The sequence below is a fragment of the Marmota flaviventris genome, chromosome 8 (genome assembly GCF_047511675.1).
Source record: "Marmota flaviventris isolate mMarFla1 chromosome 8, mMarFla1.hap1, whole genome shotgun sequence".
Classification (NCBI taxonomy): Eukaryota; Metazoa; Chordata; class Mammalia; order Rodentia; family Sciuridae; genus Marmota; species Marmota flaviventris.
Window position 1 is genome coordinate 32381450 of NC_092505.1, and position 24775 is coordinate 32406224.

The 24775-nt window shown below is 32.7% G+C and overlaps 1 protein-coding gene across 3 annotated transcripts in view; it reads right to left on the minus strand.

Annotated features, from left to right (window-relative positions):
* Positions 1-24775, minus strand: part of Gbe1 (1,4-alpha-glucan branching enzyme 1) — a 268831-nt gene that overhangs the window by 122548 nt on the left and 121508 nt on the right. For all 3 annotated transcript variants that reach the window (XM_071615136.1, XM_071615135.1, XM_071615137.1), the window contains 4 exons: positions 23028-23153; positions 22094-22229; positions 19823-19913; positions 15630-15839 (listed from right to left, as the gene is read on the minus strand). In XM_071615136.1, the coding sequence (XP_071471237.1) occupies positions 15630-15839; positions 19823-19913; positions 22094-22229; positions 23028-23153 (563 nt within the window). The remainder of the gene's footprint in view (positions 1-15629; positions 15840-19822; positions 19914-22093; positions 22230-23027; positions 23154-24775) is intronic.

Genomic DNA, 24775 nt, shown 5'->3' on the forward strand with positions numbered 1-24775 from the left:
GTGCATCACTGTACCTGGCCATTTTATGTTTTTTAATGCTGCTACAAATGTGTATTAAATTGAATATGTGGCCTGCATTATATTTGTTTTGGACAGTGTTTCTCTACCTGCCCCAACAGGACCACTGGTGATTCTATTTCTCACACTTGTTCCATACATGCTTCACTCATAATTTTCCCATAAACTACACTGCCCAGCTGCAGAACCATCCCCTGTACCCAGTGGCCAGTACAACTTCCCTCACCATCTCTATGATCTGAAGGTGTTTGCCATATTCATCCATTGGTTTCTAAGCACACCCCATATTTTCACAAAATTCCCTAAATTCTCTTCAATTTAAGGTTTACTATCAGAAAGGACGAGAAAAATATAGACAGAGATGGGTTATATCTACTGGTCTTTCAGCTATAACCACAAAAACTAGAAGATGAGCCATGGCCAAAACTGCAAGGACAAACTAGAGGTCCACAAAATCCATACTAGCTAATTATAAAGCAAGCATTAATTACATTTTATGAAACCAGCATCAGTGACTAAAAAAGAAACATCAGGGCCAAATGCTGAAACAGATTGAGAAACTGCACCAAACATACAGATATGATTTCCATCCTCATAATCACTGCCACATCAGTGGCCACAGCAAAAAGAAAGAAGATACTGCAAAAACTAAGTAGGCCTTTCTTGCCTGAGTTAAATTAGCTAATACTATAGAAGACAACTTAGCCCTTACACTAATGAAGCTGTCACCTAATTCCTTTATTAGGAAAGCTGAAAATTTTGATTTAGAATAAGATTTTGAAAATAAAAACCTGTTTTCCCCAGAATACAGCATCGTAAAGCAGGGCTCTAATAAATACATCAGGTATTCTCTAATTTAAAATGCAAAATAAGCAGGGTAATTAATTCAATATCTAATAAACATGCCTTTGGTGCCTAAAAAAAAAAAAAAACAAGAGTAAGTACAGGAATGTTTCACTTATCACACATTGGAGGGGAACAGGGCCCACACAAATAAAATCTTCACAGTAATCCCTCATTAAAAAAAAAACAGATGACAGAGCTAGGGATGTAGCTCAGGGGTAGAGTGCTTGCCTCATATGCACACATCGCTGGGTTGGTGTAGGGAGAGTGAAATAATAAAAACAGAACACAGATTACTTTTAATCATTAACACAACATTTAAAAATTTAACATTTTTACCAAAAATACTTTGAAATTACAGATTTTTCCTGGCATCTTAAGTGTAAATTTTTTAAGACAACTTTAAGTTTTGTTTTGTTTTTTAAATGACTCAGGTTTATTATAATCAATTATACGACACTGCAGACTAATGATGCCCAGAGGGACAATTACAGTGTGCGGAACTGTTTGCTGCTGCACCTAAGTTGCTTTACAATGCTGCGCTTTCAGTTCTGGTTTCTGACCTTGATAGATTTTCTCTCTCTACCATTGCTCTCAGTGGTGACTTCTCAATACTTCTAGATGTTTATCATGTGGGTCATTTCAACAACTGTTTCCAATTTTGTGCTTCTACCAAAAACAGCTTGACATGCTTTTAAAAACATAGTAAAGACTATGATAAACAAAGATCTGTAGCCATTATGGCAGATGTTTTGGCTCATGAAAAAAAAAATGTTTTTACATGTTTTCATGCCTCTATGTTCAGAGGACTAAACTGGCTAGTAAATCTGCCCCAAGATGATTATGACAATAGTATTATAATCATAGTCACTTTGTGTTATGGTTTAAATAAGAGGTATCCTCCAAAAGCTTCTGTGTGAAACAATGCAAGAATGTTCAGAAGTGAAATGATTAGCTCATGAGAGCTGTAACCTACTCAGTGGATTAACACACTAACATGGATTTACTGAGTGGTAACTGTAGGCAGTTAGGGTATGGATAGAGGAAGAGTCCACTGTAGTTTATACTTTGTCCCTGTTGAGCAAAGTTCTCATTCTGCTTCCTGGCTGCCATGTTCTGAGCAGCTTTCCTCTACCAATCCATTCTGCCATAATGTTCTGCTTCATCTTAGGCCCGGAGCTATGGAAGTGGCCAACATTGGACTGAACCTCTGAAACCATGTGCCAAAATAAACCTTTCCTCCTCTTAGTTGTTCTTGTTGGGTGTTTTGGTTACAGCAGCAGCAACAACAACAACAAACCTGACTAAAACACATTGATGATTATCACAACTTTAAGTTACCACAATCATATGAGGTACATAAATTATAATTTTTACAAAATTAATATCAAATTTAGAAAGATTCGTCTAGCCAGGTTACATGCTAGTAAGTGGTGAACTAATATTTGAACCCAGGCTGATATCCATACTCTATAATGCCTGCAAGTTCATTATCTATAATTTTCTTCAAAATCACTTCCAATTTGATGTAGGTATTAAAAATTTTAACCATTCAGATTGCTTCAATAAACTTGCATTTAGCTTCACTGCATCTGATGTTAAAAGACTTTGTTTACTCATCTCTATTTCTTCAAATCAAGGAAGTAATATATAATTTTGTTAACTGGTAATATCAGAGTGATAGTTTTGTAAAATTCTCATTGTTAATACAGAAGAAACTGAGTAATAATATTGCATTTAACCTATAAAAACTATTGTGGTCCTCATCACCTTGGACTTACAAGTTCATTTATTTGGAAGTTTGGTAGACTCTGACACACAACATAAAGCACATACTGGAATATAGATACACCCCTAATGGCCCAGGGTTTTAGTCCACTCATATGCAAATTCTTTTGATATGAATAGGGATTTCAAAATTGTAAACTAATTGCATGTTAGTCAGCTTCACATCATTGTAATCAAAATATCTGACAAGAACAATTTAGAGAAGGAAACATTATTTGGAGCTCCTGGTTTCAAAGGTTTCAGTTCATAGGCAGTAGTGTTCACTGCTTTAAACTCAAAGTGGGGCAGCACATAAAGGATCAAGAGCAAGGCAGAGGAAATCAGCTCACTCCATTGTAGACAGGAAGCAGAGAGAGGGAAAGGCCACAGAGTAAAAAGGCACTCCCCAGTCATCTACCTCCTCAGGTCATTACCCCCCTTCCTAGTTACCATGGGGTCAGTCCATTCAAACTAGGATGGACTGATTTTGCTACAGCTCTTCTATTCCAATCATTTTACCTCCAAACATCACTACATTAAGATAGAAGCTTTGTTGGGATACACACAACACATGACATTGTAAAATGGGGAGATACAATACAAAATATTAATTCCTGACTTGTCTTAAATAAATGAATACAGCTACATGGGTCCACATTTCACATAGATATAACTGGCAGTAGCTAGTCTGTTTGCCACAGGTTACCAATAAGTACCAGATGGCCTGGATTCCCTTGGCTAAACCTTCCTAGTTTTTTAGTCCTGTCTGCATCCCTTAGTAAAAATATAAAAGTACAACTCCACTATTACATAGTAGTCTACATTCCATGTCATATATCTTGTGTCACACATCTTCAATTATTGTATTTAGATAAACTAAACCATTTACTATGGTATACAAATAGTGTTATCATATGAGCTCTTTATATGTAAAACAGATTCAAATGTAAGCCACATGGTTCAAGCTAAATGATAAAGATTCTAAACCTACCTACTCTATATTTTATCAGGACTTTTCTTAAGAAAGGTTTTTGTAGGACACATTATTAGTGTTGCTATGATTATTATTATTTTGGTTGCAAGAATCTTGTATAAGGTTTTTCGCTAAATTCAGTTGTAAAGAGCAGATAATCCTATAAAAGCATTTAGTAGTGTCACCTCCATAGTAACCATAATAGTAAAATGTTTTAAAGAGAGAAAAAACAGGGGGGCGGAGGGAGAAGTTTTACTTTAAATAAAATATATTCAATAATAAAAAAATGATAAACTTTCAAATTTAATATATAAACAACAGATTAATCACTGATTAAAAAATAAGCAAGTATGTATTCAGAATGTCACATATTATTAACTGCAATGGAGAAAATTGGGGAGAGTCAATAAGGAATGGCAGGGGACTGGAAGAGTTATTTTATATTAGGTGGGCAGGGAAGTATGTAAACCACTTAATGCCCTCAAATTAAAAGATACTTAATAAAGGTAATGATTGTAATCACCATGACATCAGCACCTATTAAAGACCAGGTGAGCCCCATCTGGACAACTAGTAGAACTCTTTACCATCCTAAAGCAATGCTAAGAACTGTTGCACTTTCAGAAAAGTTGGTTGTTATGCTGGTATGTTTCATAAAGCACTAGGGAAAATGTTGAGGTTTACTGATGCTTTCAGCACAAAGATTTTGAAAGGCTTCACAGGTAAAAGTCTAATCTTGGGAAGATATTTAAAACTAGGAGACGACAGTGAAATAAACTCTGAGGATTGAGACTTCTCTTAAATACAGTGAAAGAAACAGATGAAAGCCTGAAGACCCAAGGTACAACTTAATAGGGATCTCATCATTACAAATGTGGATGGGAAATTCCAAATTTAGAGAAAAATATGCCCATCATTAATCAAACTTAATGGGTAGGGAAAGGCCTTAAAAATGAATAATTTTTATATTACTATCAGTACTTTCAAATTTATAAGATACCTATATTTTTCTGAAAATAAGTGGCTCAATAATACATTGTTTATTTATCTACAGCATAACACTAAGGAAATCATTCAGCTAGAAAACCATTAAATATTTCTTCATAACTTCAAAACTGCTAGTCCATACTTTAGAAAATAGACATCCTTAAACAAGTTGTTCTGTTACACAAAGATAAAAATAGAAAAACTGATTTTTTCCCAGTTTTTACCTGCTTGCTTTAAAAGTCATAAGCAAAACTAGATATCATTATTATTACAGCCCACATAATTCCCTGACTTAAATGAATAATCATTTGAATAGGGACCTTAAGACCACTTTTGACAAGCATGTGCCATTGTCATAAACTAAAGAAGCTGCTTTTAGAGTAATGTGTAGCATTGTCAAATTTAACGTAAATTGTCCTATTTAGAATAGAGTTTAGATTTGAGAAGGTGAATGTTGTAGGTGAGTAAAACCTAAATATTCAAAATGCTTTTATGATATCCCTGTGTACCTTAAACTTTAGACATGTGAAGAATAAATGAGGCTGATAATACCAGGAACAAAATTTATACAAAGGCAGAAAATCCTTATTTCTGTGCTATGTTGTGCATTAACAGAAACCTTTCTGCTGGGTTGAATAATCTCATAAAGCCTGTGTAACAAGTTATATTTCTACGATTCAAGATCAATTCCAGACCAATTAGATTGATATACCAATGTCCTTAATCTTTTTTACAAAAGGGAATGAGTTTGTCTGAATTTTGAAGCTAAATGTGCTTTCTTTGAAATAGTAGATTTAACTTTTCCTTAAAAAGCCAAAACAAGATTCTGGTTTAAAAACAGAAAAATATACTAAAAGAAAAAGGAAAACATATGATAAGAAAAGAAAAACATAAGATTGTTTATGGGATGCTCAATACTTTCAAAAGTATTAATTATTTTAATGCTTTTAATGAAGAATGGGCTCTATATAACTATTATTATTTTTTATTGTCTATCAGATTTTCTTTGGAAAAAGCATTTCTTAAACTGTGTCTGAAACTATCTTATAATCATCAATCATTTGTTTTTTATAAAACAAAATAATAGGTATTTGTATGTTTAATATTATGCTATAGCTCTTCAATTTAAACAAATGTTCAATATTCTGAAATCTATTAAAGAAATTAAAACATTTTACTCTAGAATGTTTTACTATATTTAAATATACTAAAAATATCAATTTTTTAAAGATATAGCAAGTGGTGGATGCTTATTCATTATGCTTGATAAATAAGGAAATTAATAAATTTGTTAATAATTTGATAATAAAGCATGGTTCCAATTTTAAAAATTCATTAAATTTAATTTTTACCTAAGCTCAGTACTGGCATAATTCATACTCTATAAACTTTTTTGGTTGCTAAAAAGTCGATGCTTATCAGAAAAACTTTTGAGCACATTCCTCCATATACATATATATACATATATGTATATATATATTCATGAATTATGAGAAGTTAGTAATACATAAAGTATATCATAAACTCAAATATAAAGAAATAGTAATTTTAAAACAAAAATAAAACAATCAAATATGACAAAAGTTAAGATCACTTTAATATGTGATTTTAATGACTGTCCTTGCTATAATAGTTCACTGAAATATGCATACCTAAATAAAATTAGAGGAGCAATGGCTGTCATTACTAACTTATAAAAGCCTTTTTTCAACTCAGTTCACCATCTAATAGTTTCTTTGAAATTCAATTAGCATTTTTGCTGATAAATATTTCCACCTTCCTTGATTAATGAGGTGATTTTGCTACCTAATCACTAGATGATTCATTTATACTGAAAAATGACATAAGTATAAACATATTCAAATTGCAAAAATCTTTAAAGTTTAGCCAAAACTTCCCCCAAGGATTTTGTGTATTCATAAATAAAAGAACTTTTATGTTAAAATTCTTTCTTGCAAAAAAAAAAAAAAAAAAAATCACATTTCTTATCCATAGCAGAACTATCTTTAAAAGTAGTTACTTTTCCAATATGGAAATCAGTATGAAGATTCCTTGGAAAACTGGGAACGGAACCACCTTTTGACCCAGCTATCCCACTGGGTCTATACCCAACATCAATGTTTATTGCAGCACAATTCACAATAACTAAACTGTGAAAGCAACCTAGATGCCCTTCAGTAAATGAATGGATAAAGAAAATGTGATATATATATATATATATATATATATATATATATATATATATATATATATATATACACACACACACACACACACACACACATATACAATAGAACATTACTCAGCAATGAAAGAGAACAAAACCATGGCATTTGCAGATAAATGATGGAGTTGGGTAATATAATGCTAAGTGGAGTTAGCCAGTCCCCCAAAACCAAATGCCTATGGTTCATCTGATATAAGGAGTCTGATTCATAGTGGGATTGGGAGGGGGAGCATGGGAAGATTAGAGGAATTCTAGATAGGCAAAGTGGTGGGGGAGGGGAACGGAGGAGGCATGGGGGTAGAAAAGAGGGTGGAATGAGATGGACATCATTACCCTAAGTACATGTATGAAGACACAATGGTGTAAATATATTTTGTATAAAACCAGAGATATAAAAAAATTGTGCTCTATATGTGTAATATGAATTGTAATGCATTCTGCTGTTATATATAAAAAATTAGAATAAAAATTTCAAAAATAAATAAAAAAGAAAAAATTATCAAAATAAAAATGTGTTAAATGAAGACAGAAAAAAAAAGTACTTACTTCAACTTAATTTTTAAAATATCAACTATCTTCTAAAGGAAATGACTCTTTTAGGTCTAGTTTTTCCAAAAATTCTAATTAACATATGCTCAGGAGTTTCCCAAGCACATGTCACATATTTAGTAATAAATCCTGGTATATATTCTTCTCTAATTTTACCAGATAACAACAAATTGTTCAAAAGTAGGTATACAAATAGTAACATTTGATGTCATATTCTGCCATTTTTCTACAGGCTGAGCACCCTTATTCAAAAGTCCACAATCTAAAATGCTCCAAAATCTAAAACATTCTGAGTACTGGCATAGTGCCACAAATGAAAAATTCCACATCTGACCTCATGTGCCTGATACACCTTAAAACACAGACACATCAAAAATATTTTACAAAATTCTTTCAAGAAATATGAATAACATGTATATGAAACAAATTAATTTTGTGTTAAAATTTTGGTCCCATTCCCAAGAAGCCTCATTATGTATATGTATTTGAAAATTAAAAAAAAAAATCTAAAATCCAACACACTTCTGCTTCCAAGCATGTTGGATAAAGGTTACTCAACTTGTATAAAATAAAGAATAATCATTTGACACAATGACGCCCCCACCCCACCCCCACCCCCCAAAAAAACAGGAAACTGAAAGTATGACTTCAATGTCCTCTTAAAAATAACTTCAGAGATTTTCATTCGTGTCCTGGATGCTTAGTTTTTAAATGTCTTGCTAATCATGATTGTGTCATATGCTCATTAGCTAATATATCAACACATAATAACCTTTAAATTTAGATTTATCATTAAGAACTGGTTTGGTCATTATGTAATAGCATATAAATATGCTAAAGTCTCAAATACTTGTATCTGTATTTATGAGAGCTTACCTCAGGAATCCAAAATTGGTTTAACATATAAAATCAATCAACGTAATTCCTCAAATTAACAAACTAAAAAATATATACATAGTCCAACTACTTAACATCCAAAAGTCCATTCTCAGCAGGGAAGAACCCCATGAATTTCTTTCTACATTCTAACTTGTGGAAGAGATCTAGCTTAGTTAACAAGCCCCAAATACTATAGTGTCTACAGTAAGGGTTGCTTGATTCCATGTAGTTAGGACCCTAAAAATGAAATCAGATTCACTTTAGCTTCTGAAAGGAACTGCAGCAACTCAAGAATAGAGTATCTTTTAATGTAATAGTGGTCACATTATTAACCCAAGACAATAGAATATGATTATACTAATTTTGTTTCTGAATGGAGGTTGAAGAGGAAAAACTGTACATTATCTCCAACCATGCTGCCTCATTTGGGATCCAATATCTTTGGAAGGAATATTCAACAAAGAAAAGGTACTCATTTAAAGATTCAGTAATGGTTAGCAATGGTTAAAGCTAAGCTCAACACATCTGCATTTGTTCCTTCAGCAAGTGCATTTACATAGTGCCAAAGGAATATGGAAACAGAATTTAAAGCTGAGATCTCTATGTTTTATCCATTATTACTCACTCTAGAAACTCCTGAAACTCATGGGTGACAGATTTGTCAAAAAGTTCTCTTTACCAACTGAAGAAAGGACAGCCCAATCTGTGTTATGAACTGTCATTAGTAATTTAGCAGAGCCAGGAGGCAGTTCAGCCAAGAAGACAGAAAATTAAAACATGGGCAGCTCCTGATTGGAAATTTATTCATAGCAGGTAATGAAATAGCACAGTCAGGATCTCTGGCACTATTCAGAGTGAGAGATTTAATTCTGATAACTTTGATGATGGCACTTGAATCAGAGATTATAAATGGTGACAGGTTGTGACATATAGATAGGATAAAAATGAGTAACATCTCTACAGAGTGACTCTATATAAGATGAAATTTTTTCAAATACTACATATAAAAATTATTACAGAAGTTTTCAAAGAAGAGGCTTAGGCCTCAAGCAAACCTTCTGCTATTTGTATGTGTAATTATCAATGGGATATAATATTAACTTATCAAAAGCAAAGAATGGAAAATAATTCATATTTAAAATATGTAACATATATTTTAGATTCTGATTTAATCTGCATAAGGAACCAATTCAAAATTATAGAAGAATGGAGTAGCTATCATATGCAGGTGGTGTAAATGAAGGATTGGGTTTTTATTTATGTGCATGTATGGGAGATTCACTAAATGAATTCATGGCTAAATAAAAGTAGGTTATTTGCATTGCAAGAATAATATTTTTATTTTGGATTTTGTGTGCTTTTTTATATTTTCTAATTACAATGGCATTATCTCTTTTATAATGAAAAGTACGTTTTTAAATATTGCCTATTTTAGATATAAAGCCAAATTATGACTAAGATAAATAATATTTCCACAAAGACAGGCTTTATAATAAATCTCTTTGAAATTGTGAAGTAGCCTATTCATAGGGTGACTTCAAATCTTGTCAAGTATGGAAATTTTAAAAGATACTTTAAAATTCCTTAATTCATCTCCCATTGAATAGTGGGATCCTTATTCCCTATTCCTTGAATCTATGATTGTTTGACCAATAGTTTACAGTTGAAATGCCACTGTGTCAGTATCTAGACACAGACCATATGAAATGCTATCCTACACATACTGTTTTTTGACAGATGCTGGTTTGTTAAACAGCAATAAATAAACAAAAGGGGATAGTGCAAATACAATTGTGAATGTTATGATTATTAATTAAGCCATCTCACATGACACAACAAAAACAAAAGTGGTATCCCAGCTAAAGTACACTCAACTTATGAATTTGGAAACAAAATACTTGCTATTGTATTAAGTAACTACATTTTGAGCCGGTTTGCTAAACAGCTAAAAAACAAAAGTGCATAGCATAAATATGATCATGAAATGAATTATGAGATTATACAAATGGCTTCAGTATTAAACTAAAACAATATTAAATGACATGTCCTAAGTAGTAAAATAGAAAGAGGTTGATGTAAGAAAAAAAATTGATGAACTTTATATTATTAAATTTCCAGTAAATTGCACATACGTATTTAGACAATAATCAAAAGAGTTTCAGAATGTTTCAAGTTTCATATAGTTAAAAACCTAATTTAAATAATTATTTTTTACACAACTCAAAGTGGATCAATGACTAGGCACTGACCAGAGACTCCGTGCCTACTAGAAGAAGAAATCTCCATCATATCAGCTTATGAGCAGAATTCCTGAATAAGACTCCTAAATAAGTGCAAGAGGTAAAATCATGAATCAACTAAATGGGATGGTATCAAACTAAAAGCTTCCTCACAAAAAAAGGAAACAATCATGAACATGAACACAGAATTTACAGAATGGGAGAAAATATTTGCTATCTATACCTCAGACACAGCATTAATATACAGGATATAAAAAGAACCCAAAAACACCACCAATGGAAAAAATAGCCCAATTAATAAATTTGCAAAGGAATTGAATAGACACTGCACAGAAGAAGAAATATAATTAGTCAACAAATATATGAAAAAAATGTTCAACATATCTAGTAGTTAGATAACTGGATATTTAAACTACACTGAGACTCATCTCACTCTAATCAGAATGGCAATTATTAAGAATACAAATAACAATAAATATTGGCAAGGATGTGATAAAAAGGGTACACTTATACATTGCTAGTGGGACTGCAAATTTGTGCAACCATTCTGGAAAGCAGTATGGAGATTCCTCAGAACACCTGGAATGGACCCATCATTTGACCCCAGTTATCCCACTCCTCGGTTTATACCCAAAGAACTTAAAATCCGCATACTATAGTGATGCAGCCACATCAATGTTTACAGCAGCTCAATTCACAATAGCTAAGATCTGGAACCAACATAGGTACCCTCTAAAAGATAAATGGATAAAGAAAATGTGGTATATATACACAATAGAATTTTACTCAGCCACAAAAAAAGAATGAAATTATAGCATTTGCCTATAAATAGATGGAACTTAAGCCTATCATGCTAAGTAAAATAAGCCAATCTCAAAAAAACCAAAGGCCAAATATACTCTCTCCTATGTGGATGCTAACACACAATGGGGTGGGTGTGGCAGGGATAGAAGTACTTTGGAGTGGGAATGATAATAAGAAAGAAAGTAAAATGAATCAGACATAACTTTCCTATGTTCACATATGAGTAGACAACCAATGTTTAACTCCATATCATGTGTAACCACAAGAATGAAAAGGTATACTCGATATATGTATATCAAAATACATTCTACTCTCATGTATAGCTAAAAATAACAAATAACAGAGGAAGGCTAAAGATGGTCGAATAGAAAGGTCACTTCTGCGGCTGCTTCATGCTATAAAACCAAGAAAAGCAGAAAGGCAGCTTCCCAGCAAGGTGGTTGAATGAACAAAAAATTAGGAGGGACTTTACTGGAAATTAAAATTGGATACTCAAAACAGATCAAGGACTCAGGAGATCAAATATAATAAACTAAAGAAGAAATTTCCAGTGCGAAGCTGCGGCCGCTGCCAGAGGCACAGCCAGAACAGTCCCTCCATTAACACAGTAAAGCAATAAGGGAATTAAAGGAACCCCCATTTTGGGGAGGACAGAGGTGTGTCTAGGTCTGAAGAGTTTAGAGATCAAAGACACTGCTGGACTAAACTATAAGATGCAAATCCGCATCACTCCTGGCAGTATGAGGAGGAAAGAGGAAGGAATCATTTTGCAGCCATGATACAATGGGAGGAAAGCCAGAAGAGATGATTTCTTACAAATCAGAGTCTGGCCCAAAAAACAAGCCTGGCAAACCCACATTGCATGACAGAGACTGTGTCTAAGTGACCATGAGAAAATCAAGAAGGGAAAGAGGTTTACACAGGGGAATACTGATCATGGAAAACCACCTAGCTTCCCTGACCCCTCTAATCTGGCTGTTTGTAGGACCAGCGGGAAGAGAAGCCCTGACTAGGAATTTGAAAAAGAGGGGGCTGGAGATATTGAGTCTGGAGATAAAATCTGTGACCAGGAATTATGGGGTCCACAGGTGACATAGTAGACTAAGAATTGGCTCTCCCACCACTAGTGTAACCCAAAGGAGATTCCTGGGGTGCAGTCTTACAGCATGGACTAGAATTGCTGGAACCTGGAGGTGACAGATTTAAAATCTTCAGACCAACTGGCATTTGGCAAAGAGCCTAGAGCACACATAAGCCTAAACACTGCCCCCAGGAGTTCCATCTCCAGGATTAAACCTCAAACCCTAGCAACCCCACCCTGAGAGTGAAGAAAGCATCACACTCCAGACCTAACACTGGAGAAGGGAAGCCAAACAACTTTTTATCTCCAAGAGAAAACCAATTCTTCAACTTTTCATCCAAAATATTTTTCATGGATCAGTTTATAGAGGACTAGGATGTCTGATTAGTATATTTCAGTTTTGTTTTGTATTCTTTTGACATTTTTCTACTTTTAATTTTTTAAAATTTCTACTTTATATTTTTTTCTCTCACTTATCTGTATCAATCTTTCTTTTTTCTCCTGCTAACATCCAAATTATTGTTGCCTTTTTCACTCATCCTTTAATTTTTTCCTTCTATCTTCTCTCCTCCTTCCTCATAATCATCACATCCTACACCACATTTGTTCTTTGTCCACCATTCAAAATTGTAAACACTTCTGTAAGCTTACTATTTTTATTGTAGGCAATAACTGAATATATCATGTCTATTTGTTGTGACAAAACTGTAGGCTTCGAAGCAGGACCTGCTTCATTTAAGGCTGTATAATGTTTGCATTGCTATTATTATTTGTCTTCCCGTTAATGGCAAGGTACTGTTGAGTTTCAGGGACACTATAAGTTTACAGCTTAGAAACTAAACTGCATCAGATCCATGCTGCTAGATGGGTAGACACACAAACAACATGAAAAAATAATCAGGATTTGGGATGTAACTCTGTGGTACAGCAATTGCCTAGGATGAGTTTCATCCCCAATACCAGAAGAAAAAAATAGCAACATCATACATTAAAACTAGAATACATTTTATTTACCAAAAGTGTACATCTGAGAAAGTAGTCAATTCAATAAAAGGGAAACTAAGTATTAAATAACTGTTAAATTTGTCCAATTTCTATAACAGAAATGTTCTTGAAAATAATTATCTATAAGCCCTTTAAATCAGATAACTTTAAATGTACTCTTTTGAGGTCTCATTGTACAGAAAACATTATAATAAATATCTTTATAAACTAAAAATTGTTTTAAAATGTAATAATCTACCCATTTTGTGTATTTCTTATTTAATGAGTAATTAATTAGAAGAATTATTTTGAAACATTAAAATATACCATTTACTATATGCATTTTGAAAGGTTCAGTTTTTTTTAAGAGAGAGAGAGAGAATTTTTAGTATTTATTTTTTAGTTTTCGGCGGACACAACATCTTTCTTTGTATGTGGTGCTGAGGATTGAACCTGGGCCGCACGCATGCCAGACGAGCATGCTACCACTTGAGCCACATCCCCAGCCCTTGAAAGGTTCAGTTTGAAAGGATAAATCAATCATAATTCATCCAAAAGTGAACCAGAGAGTTCAATTAATTGCACTTCTTACACACATTCTACTTTTATAAGATTTACTCAATAATCACAAAATTAGCAAGGTTCAGTCCTTTTTACTTCTTGTAGATTTATAGCATAAAATAGAATGTTCAAAAAGGTAAAACAAATAAAAAATACCTTCACAGAATTATATTAGCTTCAAACTTTAACTCCTCTTCTAATGAAATACCTGAGAATAAGAATGATTAATTGATTTGTACCAGACTAAAAGCAAGGCCTGGAAGCCTGACACCCTCTTGTGTCTTTTCTCATATATTATGCTGCCTCAATTGACATGAATGATTTCTATATGGTAATGAAATACAAAATAATGTATAATATTAAGAAAAGAGTGCAGCAAAAACATATGAAAGTCTTCAAACTTATGTTGAAAAATTGGAATTCTTCATTTTACAAAAGCATTTCTGAAGAATTTTTCTATACTGCCTATTTTCTGGGCATGTGTATGGTTTATGTATAATACAATATTCAAAAGATAATACATTAAACTTTTTAAGAACATTTATTTTAAAAATTAGTTTTATAGGTTGAGTATCCCTTATCCAAAAGGCTTAGGACAGAAGTATTCCACATTTCCTGTTTTGGGGGACTTTAGAAAATTTCAATATAGAAAATGAGATATCTTGGGAATGAGACTCAAAATGAAATACAAAATTAGTCTGTTGCACATTTACCTATTTTATACACATAGTCTGAATCTAATCTTATACAATACTTTTAGCATGAATGCAAGAGTTGGGTGTGAAATTTTTCACTTGTAGTATCATATCAGTACTCAAACAATTTCTGACTTTGGAGGATTTCAGATTTTAGACTTTCAGATAAACAGATTTTCAACTTATACATTAATCAGAACTTTGCTTGTTCAAATATAAGTGACATTTTCACTTATGATGAATAATAAATATTATTTAAAAGTATTTGGGGTTTTCTTTTAAATTTTTGTAATATGCTATTTAAATTTGATCACCTAAAATACCCTTCTATTAAGTTGGTCAAAAAAATTAGAATTGTGTTTAAACTTAATACACTGTTTCAACACTAAACCTGAGTCTATACTGGCAAAGAGTATGTACTGATAAATGTTAAATGTCATTATAGATATAAATTAATCTTTTATCTGTAATAAAAATCATGATAATATAATTAAGATATTGAAATATAAAGCATGGCCTACTGAAAACTGCAGTAAATTTGTCATGATTAAGTCAACCTAATGTAATTATCTTTTGGTATTCAAAAACAATTAACATTATAAAGTGTATATTTTAAATGGGATAAAATATATGATTTATATTGAAATTTAACATAACTTATCATGAGTACATATGCTATACAAAGGCAAAATTCCTCTTTTTGGGTGGGGTATTGGGAATTGAACCTAGAGGTGTTTTTATCACTGAGCCATTTCACCAAACCTTTTTATTTTTTGTTTGAGGCAGGGTCTCACTAAGTTGCTAAGGCTGGCTTTGAACTAACAATCCGCCTACCTCAGCCTACCAAGTCATTGGGATTGCAGGTGTGGCCACCACCTCAGCTAAATTTCCTCATGTAATTTTTATAAAATGACAATAAGAACATTAAATAATAATGAGAAAGCACACACAAAATGAATTTAGTGAATCTCTTGAAATCCATTTTAAACAAAGAATACGTTTCCATATTATGTGTACTTACTTGGAATAGGCAAACAATTTACTGTCCCAAAGATCATGAGTCCCTCTAGGTCCAGAATGAAAATAACAAGAATCAGTTCCATCAAACATATTCAATCCATCTTCTGAATTTTTTGAAGCATGGCTGTGTACCACATCTAAGAGGACTGTGATCCCCATTGAATGAGCTGTATCAACTAGTTCTTTTAGTTCTTCGGGTGTTCCATAACGACTAAAGGACACAGAAAAATATGACATTATATTTAAAACAAATAGCCAATTGCTTTATTACTGTTGTTGTTGTTTTGCAGTACTGGGGATTAAACCTAGAGCCTCCAGTGCTGGCTAAGTGCTACAGCTACAGCCACAAATAGTCAATTGTGCATAGTACTAGATACTTTAAATATGCAAACACCATAGTACTTGACACATACAAATCAAAATTGCTTAGTATTTGTTATTAAGAAAATGTTGAGGGAAATAATATTAATTTAAATCATGATATTAACAGAATTATACACTAACCAAAATGAACATTTTGAGCATGCAAAATAGTTAAGATTATCTTCAAATATTCTGATTTTCATTTTCCAGCCTAGCCAGTCATGGTTATTCACACTCACATATCTGCCCATTCCTTTAAATATGTACAGTTGAATAGGGAATGCGGGGCTATCTGAGTATTTCTTTTTATGTCTATAGTGTCTTAATTAAAGCCAGCCCTCCAGAACTTGTTCCCAAACTGGAATGCCTTCTTCAGGTACCAGTGTACCAAGGGAAAGTGTAATGTTAGTCACCACTCAAGCAGAAAAGATGGATAGATCACATGCATGTGTGTCTATGTTTAAAACAATGACCTAGTCTACATGTAACAGAAAAATCACTTCCAGAAGAAAGCCTTTCTTAACTTATGCTATGGTTTGATACTACAGTCTTTTATAACACCAACTTTACCTCTTAAATAAATATTTGCCTTTGTTATTGTTTATGGCCTTGAAGTAGGGGCTATGGCCATCTGGCCTTTCATGGTTCAGTACAGGCTTTAGTAAATACCAAGTTTCCTCTAGTCAACTCCATTGAGTAGCAAGTGTCATCTTTTCAAAAAATAAATATGATCATTTTTTGTCTATTAAAAACCTACTGTGCTCCCACTGTCCTCAGGATGAAGACTACTGTTCTCCCCTCTCCCTTTTTTTAATTGTGTTCTTTTTAGTTATACATGACAGAAGAATGTATTTGGACATATTACAATACATGGAATATAACTTTCCATTGGCGTTTCTATATGAGGTGGAGCTACACTGAACAAAGGAAAGTCATGTCTGATTGATTCTACTATCTTTCCCATTCCCATCCCCCTGTTATTATGGCCTACTACACAGCCTATTTTGGTCCCTTCTAGCATGTTAGATTATCTTGTGATATCCTACCTCTCCCTTTCATTATCCCAGCAATATAGCCTTTTTCCCAGTACTGAAAAACGTGTTCAGTAAATGAACATCCTTAAACTTTCAGTTATTCATGCATTTATTTGTTGGCAAAATGCTTACCAAAGTTATCTGCCATGTGTCATGAAATGTTCTATGCTCTAGAGATATAGCAGTGGGCAAAATAAAAATCATTGTCCTTATGAAATTTACATTCTAACTAGAATACAAATAAATAAGCAAAACACATAGAATGTCACATAGCAATAAGTGTTTTAAAGAAAAATAAAGAAAAGCCACTGGTAAAAGGGACAGGTTTTCCATTTTAAGTAGAGTTTGCAGATGAAGTTTTAGAGGAAAAGCAATATTTAAGAAAGAAAGGAAAAAGGAGAACAATTTACAGAGAAGAAGGAGTAATAGGTAGAAGGGCACAGGGGCAGGAATGAACTAAGAGTGCCTGAAGAACAAATAGGCTAGTGTAGCCTCAGTGGAATTGTTGAGAGAGAAAGAGCAGAGTTAATAAAATTATGCTAGGTGCATATAGGAATACACCACAACGCATTCCAATTTTATATAAAACTATAATGTATCAATGAAAATACAAACAGAAGACCAATTGAGTAAGGAAGGAAATCAAAGGGGTGTGGGGAGAAAAGGGAGTAGTACTGGGAACTAAAATGAAGAATTCTATGTTATATACATTTACAAATATGTCAAAATGAGCCCCACTATTATGTATAATACAATGCACTAATGAACAACAACAATAATAATAAAAGAATCATCAAAAAACAAGATGAGTACCTTTGAGTATCATTCTGAAAGAGATAGGGAGCTATCATAGAGTCCTGGGCAGTACAGTGATAGGATCTGATGTTCATTTTTTAATGACTGCTCTGGTCATGGAATTGGGGGAAAATTAGTGGAGAAGGAAAACAAGGATAAATAGAGTGACCAGTTAAAGAGCTATTGAAATAATACAAGCAAAAGAGAATAGCAATTTGTACCAGGGTGGTAGCAATGGTGGCAGATGAGCAGCCAGATTTGGGAGAGATTTTGAAGCAACAGATGGTTAGGTTTTAGGATAGAGTGTAGGGAGGGACAGAAATGGAATAGTCAAGTATAATGCCAAGATTTTGGCTTGAACAACTAGAAGATGAAAAACATCATTTACCAAATTAGAGAAAATGGCAGGAAAAGGGAGTTGAAAGATAAGTTCACAATTTTAATTTTGCATACATTAAGCTTGGGATATGTATTAGCTATTCCAGAATTAAATAGACACTGGCTGACATTCACAAGAGAGGTCAAAAACTGAGACCTAAATCTTGAGAGTTGCACAGAAAGCATATTAAAGCTATAAGAAGGGAAAGATACAGAACAGAATGGAAGCAAGAGCTGAGCAGTAGTACCAAAATTTGATGGTACAAGTGATAAAGAGGAGAAAGCAAAGAAATTAAAAAAGCAACAAGTGGCGTGGGAAATACAACAGCAAGATGTTCTGGAAGTCAAGAAAAGAAAATACCTATAAGAAAGTGGAAGTATGCAATTGTGCAAAATGGTGCCAAAAGTTCAAGTAAACTGACTACATACTTAACAATGTAAAGGTCATCAGTACTCTTAACAAAAACTTTCTGTAAAAAGGTAGAAAGAGTTCAAGAAAAAAATGGATCAGGTGTGGTCGTGCACACCTGTATTCCCAGCTAAGACTTAAAAAAAAATAGATTCAAGGCCAACTCAGTAACTTCATAAAACCTTGTCTGAAAATTTTTAAATTTTCTAAAGGGCGAGGGTTGTAGATCAATGATAATACATCCTTGGGTTCGACTTTCAGTACCCCGCCCCCCCGAAAAAAGGATCTAGAATAGGAATGGAGGGTTTAGAGATTGTAAATACAGAAAACTTATTCAAGCAGAACTTCTTTTAGAGAGAGAGAGAAGAGAGAGAGAGAGAATTTTAATATTTATTTATTTATTTATTTTTAGTTACTGGCGGAAACAACATCTTTGTTTGTATGTGATGCTGAGGATCGAACCCAGGCCGAATGCATGCCAGGCGATCTCGCTACCGCTTGAGCCACATCCCCAGCCCAAAAGCAGAACTCTTTAAAGAGAATGAATAAGTATCTTTTTTTTTCCTGTCCTATGTTACCTACTTAAGCAGATTTCACTTTTCCCCCCAACTTATCTTAACCATGTTTTAGATCTCAGTATCAACATCAGTTAAGATCTAATCTAAGCTGTTCAGACCCTAATTCTATGCTTTTATAACACCATTTTCTTCTAAGCTCTAACAGTGGAAATCACAATATTTATGATTATTAATGTCTATATATCACTACACTGTAAACTAAGGGAAACACAGACAATGTTAGACTAGTTAAATTTGTAGTCATCCATGTCAGAATGTTGCAATACATGGAATTCCTGAATATCTTTCTACCCAAAGACCCACATTTCTTAGATTTCAGTCAGAAAAAGGCAGAGTTTCTGTGACTATGTCCTACCAAGGGCCTCCTCAGTAACCTTCCTATATGAGTCAATATCTTTCCAGAAAGGATGGAAGCTCTTTCAACAGGAGAAAATTTTCTGACTAAAGCATGGGCCACCAAACATGTACCAGTTTCAGAAGTCATGCCATAAAAAGTGATATCAGGGACAACCTGTAAGGATAGATATTCAACTTCTATTAACTATGTTAATGCTGAAATAGTTTCTAAAACATGTAAATTATTAAAATTCATTTTTATTTTTGATCCATATAAAAATACAAAGACTTCCATTTTTACCTTGAAGCTGCAAAAAAGCTTGTGATTTGGTACCCAAAACTGGCATAGTAAGCATGCTCCATGATTGCCATCAATTGAATACAGTTGTATCCTATGTAAGCAAAGGTCAAATAGGGATTCAGATACACATTTAAAAACACGAAAAAGGCATTCTGTTTTAAGGTCCTAAATTTTACAAGTAATCTGGAACCTTTGATCATCTAGAAAGTTCTACTACTAAACATCATTTGCTTGTCTGGTCTCCTAACAAAAAACTGAACTTTTAGTTTCTTAAGAACTATACACTGGCTAGCTATTTGAAATGTCTTCATTTTAATAAGCAATAAATGGTATGCAAATCTACTCTAAATTTGGCTTTAGAATATTAAATATGGCAATCTGCATATGCTAAACTTCAACTGTACTTGTAATATCCATATTGAAGATTATGAAAATTAAACAAAAGTAACTGATTTCATGACATATGCTTCTTATTTTGCCTTTTCTATATATTTCAGCCATTTTTACTATTTAGTATAAAAATATCACAATCTTTTTTTTTTACAAAGTAGCTTTCATACAGCTAGCTTTAATACTATTTTTCACACATATAAAAGTACTCCATGCAAGTGTGCATGCATGCATACACACCAACATAGGCGTATAACACTTCCCTCTCCATCCAAACGTTTTGCACTGACAGTAAAATGAAGTGACTCAAAAAGGAAGATATTGTATTTCAAAGATCCATTTCTATGTATGTCAATTCTGTGACATACATAGAAACTTTTCTTATTGTAAACTCAATGTCCAACTCATACAAGCTTTATAATTTTCTTAAAGGTTATATAAATTTATATATTCATTACTATTTCATTTAAATACATAAGTATATTTGTAAACAAAAGTGAAAATTAGTTTCATTTCTAGTGGTTGAAATCATGTAGTTTCTAATGCATTTATTTCATTATATCATTAATAATGGAATAATCAAAACTTAACAATCAGAATTCAGGATTTATACATCTAAAGAAGAGTACTTGCTTCTCCATGATTTTACAATCTACTGAAAAGTCACTGCTATTGGTTTATCATTTTAAAAAATAAAATTGAGTCTTCCAGGCCTTACAAAAATAGAAATATAAAATCTTCTTCAGATTTTACAAGTCAATTACTACATATAATATAACAAAATAGTTTGTTTTATAAAAAATAAATATTATTCTTGTGATCAAATACCAATTTATAGTTTTAACATAATTTTGTATTATTAATTACACCTGTAATCATTTATGTTCTAAGTATTCAGCTAGGCAATTCAGACACAAAGGTGAATAAAAGAATCCTTGTGCTGTTGAACCTTCTATAAAAACTAGGTCAACACTAATTTGTAACTCTATAATGTGAGAGACATATTCAATAAAAAAATTAATACAGTGTATATTAAATATAACTAACATCAAATTCTCCATGCATTTACTTAATTGGGGTGTCTGAAAATTTTATTTAACCATAACAGATAATTAAGATCTATATCTAACCAAAAACTTTTACTCTGACTTGCATGCCTTTCCTCTAGCAAAAATCTGGAGTGCCTAGCAAAAGCAGTATAATTAAATGTATTTTATCTTCCTGTCTAGACAATGGAACAGGTGCTACATACACTGTGATTTTTTTAAAGCATTACCTTTAGAAAGAAAAAGAACAGAAACAATGCATACTGAATCAATAATGCAGCAATATGCGACTTATTCTCCTACTTGTTCCCATGAAGGCAGAGTTAGTGTCATTCTACTCCAATACATGAACATCTATCACAATGTGTCTCACAGAAGATGTTCCACAAATGTGCATTAAGTAAGTCATCCAGATGGACTTTATACAATGCTCTGGTGCAAATTGAGTTCCAGGTACTTTACAAATGTAAGATTTCTTCCATAACAGACTAAAATGAACAGGCTATGATCAATGACCGCTTCAATTGATAAAGGTTATCTCCTGCAGAAAAGTAATTATGCTTACGTATTTATCTACAATTTTGGAAGTCATCAGTTCACATTACTTAAAATTGAAATTGGAATAATATCTTAAATTCTTATGCTCTATCTTATTCCATTTCTCTTTCCTACGCTATCACTATTACAGGGCAATTTGAGAAGCCTAAAATAAAATGCATTTCTATTACATACTAAATCTCTCAACACAAAAAAGAGACACATGTAATTAGCTTTTCTAATAAGAGAACAGACTCATTAAAATTTTATCTGAATAAAAATCACAGTTATTACTTACCAAGGTCTTTGATTCTTGGTAGTACATTGCAAGTAAAATGTTTATAAGAAGCTATTTTTCCTTCATGGGAAGAAATTCCCACATGAGATTCATAAATTCTTACACTTTTTGGCTTCTTTGGTCTGGAATGCTTAAACTACAGAATATAAAATATAGAGAGAATTAAAGCAAGAACTCAGGTATGCCACAAACTGATCAAGCATCTTAAGTAACTTGGTGAATAAACTCAGTCAAAAACTCTCAACTGTTCTCAAACATAGAAGGTATTGGTTATATTTACTATATTTTCTTTTGGGAAAAAAATCATTTTTGGTATTTTATTAGTGGACCTATTTTAGACAAAAAACAAAATCATGTAAAGGCTTACACCTTATCATTGAGTAAAGAGCTGTTTTTTCTTCTAAGTCTTGGAAAAATACAAGAATTATGAAATGCATACATAATTACCAAACAAATCATTTATTAATACTCTTCAATAAGGGAGACAAAAGTGAGTTTGAAGAACCTTTGTCAATAATTCAGTCATAAAATTACCCCAACTTTTATAAGATAGCCTTCCCCATTTCCTGTTCCTAAGGATACTGATCCTGCTTCAAAAAAAGGTCAGTGAAAATCATATATCTTTGAAGCCTTTAATAGATTAGAAATTACTAATTAAAACACAACTTTATATCCTTTATAAACTGGTAAGTACAGATTTAGTATTTTCCCTAAGTGTGAGCACAGTATAAAACAAAATCTTAGCATACATTTTGTGGACTACAGATGATGGACTTTAATATATGTGTAGTTTAAGAGGAATACTATGATATAAAGTACTAAACCAGTGATGAAGAGAACACTTTGAACTTAACTATAAAAGATATCAAAGTAAAAATTAATTTTCCTAGAAAACATTAGAACAAGCATTTGTTTAAAGATTTGTTGTTCTTACTTTATATGGATGTTCTGGATCCCAGCATATCCAATCATAATTCACATTACCACCTTCACGAGCCACATACTTTGCCCATGGTGAAATACGATACAAGATCTCTCCATTCTTGCTAGTAATAACTACCTAAAAAGATAATGAGATGTTATTGCTTTAAAACACACTCAAAACTCTAAAATAATACTCTCTTTCAAGTAGGAAAGGAAAAACATGCTAAAAATTCTAGACCACCATTCAAATGTGCATGCTTAGAGAACACATTTAAATTCTATGTGCATTGCTTTCTTCATCTGCTATTAGTATTTGATTCTTCGACTCATTTATAGCCTAGATATTTTATGATTCTCTGGCAATTTCCTTGATTGCAAACCACCCAGTAGAGTGGATAATTAAATGTACAGTGGATATTAAAAAGATAAGAAGATTATTTGGAAACTGCTGTAAGTAAGTCAACCAACCAAAGGTAGTAGTAGTAGTATTTTCTATAAAAAGGGATAAGTAAGTTATATTATCACTTTCTTTTCCTCTTCATAGGAATTAATGATAACATTTTCATGAATCTAAAGAAGAAAGGTTTGAATACACACACACACACACACACACACACACACACACAAATACACAATTTCTAATCATTCTCAACTTCTTTTACCAAGTATACCTCACCATATAAAACCAAATACTTTTGCCATGGACATCCATGCTCATATTTGCATATGGTTATCATTGGTGTTTTCAATAATAAAAAATAATGAAATAAAATACAGTTTTGCTGAATCCAACATTTTAGAGTTAGTAGTGAATAAAGGACTTTGAATTTATCCAGTCATGTAAATGGAACTTTTGAGTGACTGAAATTGTAGCTATTTCACAAAGTCATATTTTTATTAAACTTTCTAAAAGCAGAGTATGATCAAGAAATATTCAGATTAGAAACTGTATTATGATCTTAGCTTTGAAAGAGAACATATACTCCAGTCTGTCTCCTTTAATAGAGAAAAGCTCAAGTATTCATATTCTTGGAAATTAAATATTTGTATAATGCTTTTATAATTTAGAAAGGACTTTCACATTCATGTCTCACTTGATTCTGGAAAAACTTTATGACCCAAATATTAAGTGAGATTAAGTGAATTGCCAGAAGTCCCCAAATCATCAAGCAGCAGGGCCAAAAGCTGAACACAGAGCTCTTGATCATTACTTGCTCTGAACAGACTTCCATAGCACTTCCTTCAGAGGCCAAAAAGAATGAGTCATGGTTTATGCCAGAGCAGGTGGGTTAGTGGTGAAGAGCACGAAATTCTTTCTCCCTCTTCATTATGCCTTCTACTCACAAATGCTGATTAAAGCCAGTTGTGTTGCTACTATTCATCATCACAAAAGCATGAATCAGTAGAACCAATTCACTTCAGGAGTATTTTAACCCAAATGATATGTCCCTTCAGCATGTTTAAAAAAAGGTACTCACTCACAAACTCAGACCATGATAAAACAAAATACTATAAATCTGCATAATCAATCCTTCTATTTTATAAATAGGTCTACAACCAATCTAAAGGCAGAGATCATAAATGCATAATCATTTTTGAAGATGTCTGCTGAAGATAGAATACTTCAAACTTTAAGAACTTATACACCCTGAATATGACTCCACATCCTTTAGAACATTAATTCTTTTATGTTGCAATACACACAGATGTCTTCAGATGTTACCGATGATTAGTGCTGGAAGCAACAGTCTCTCCATT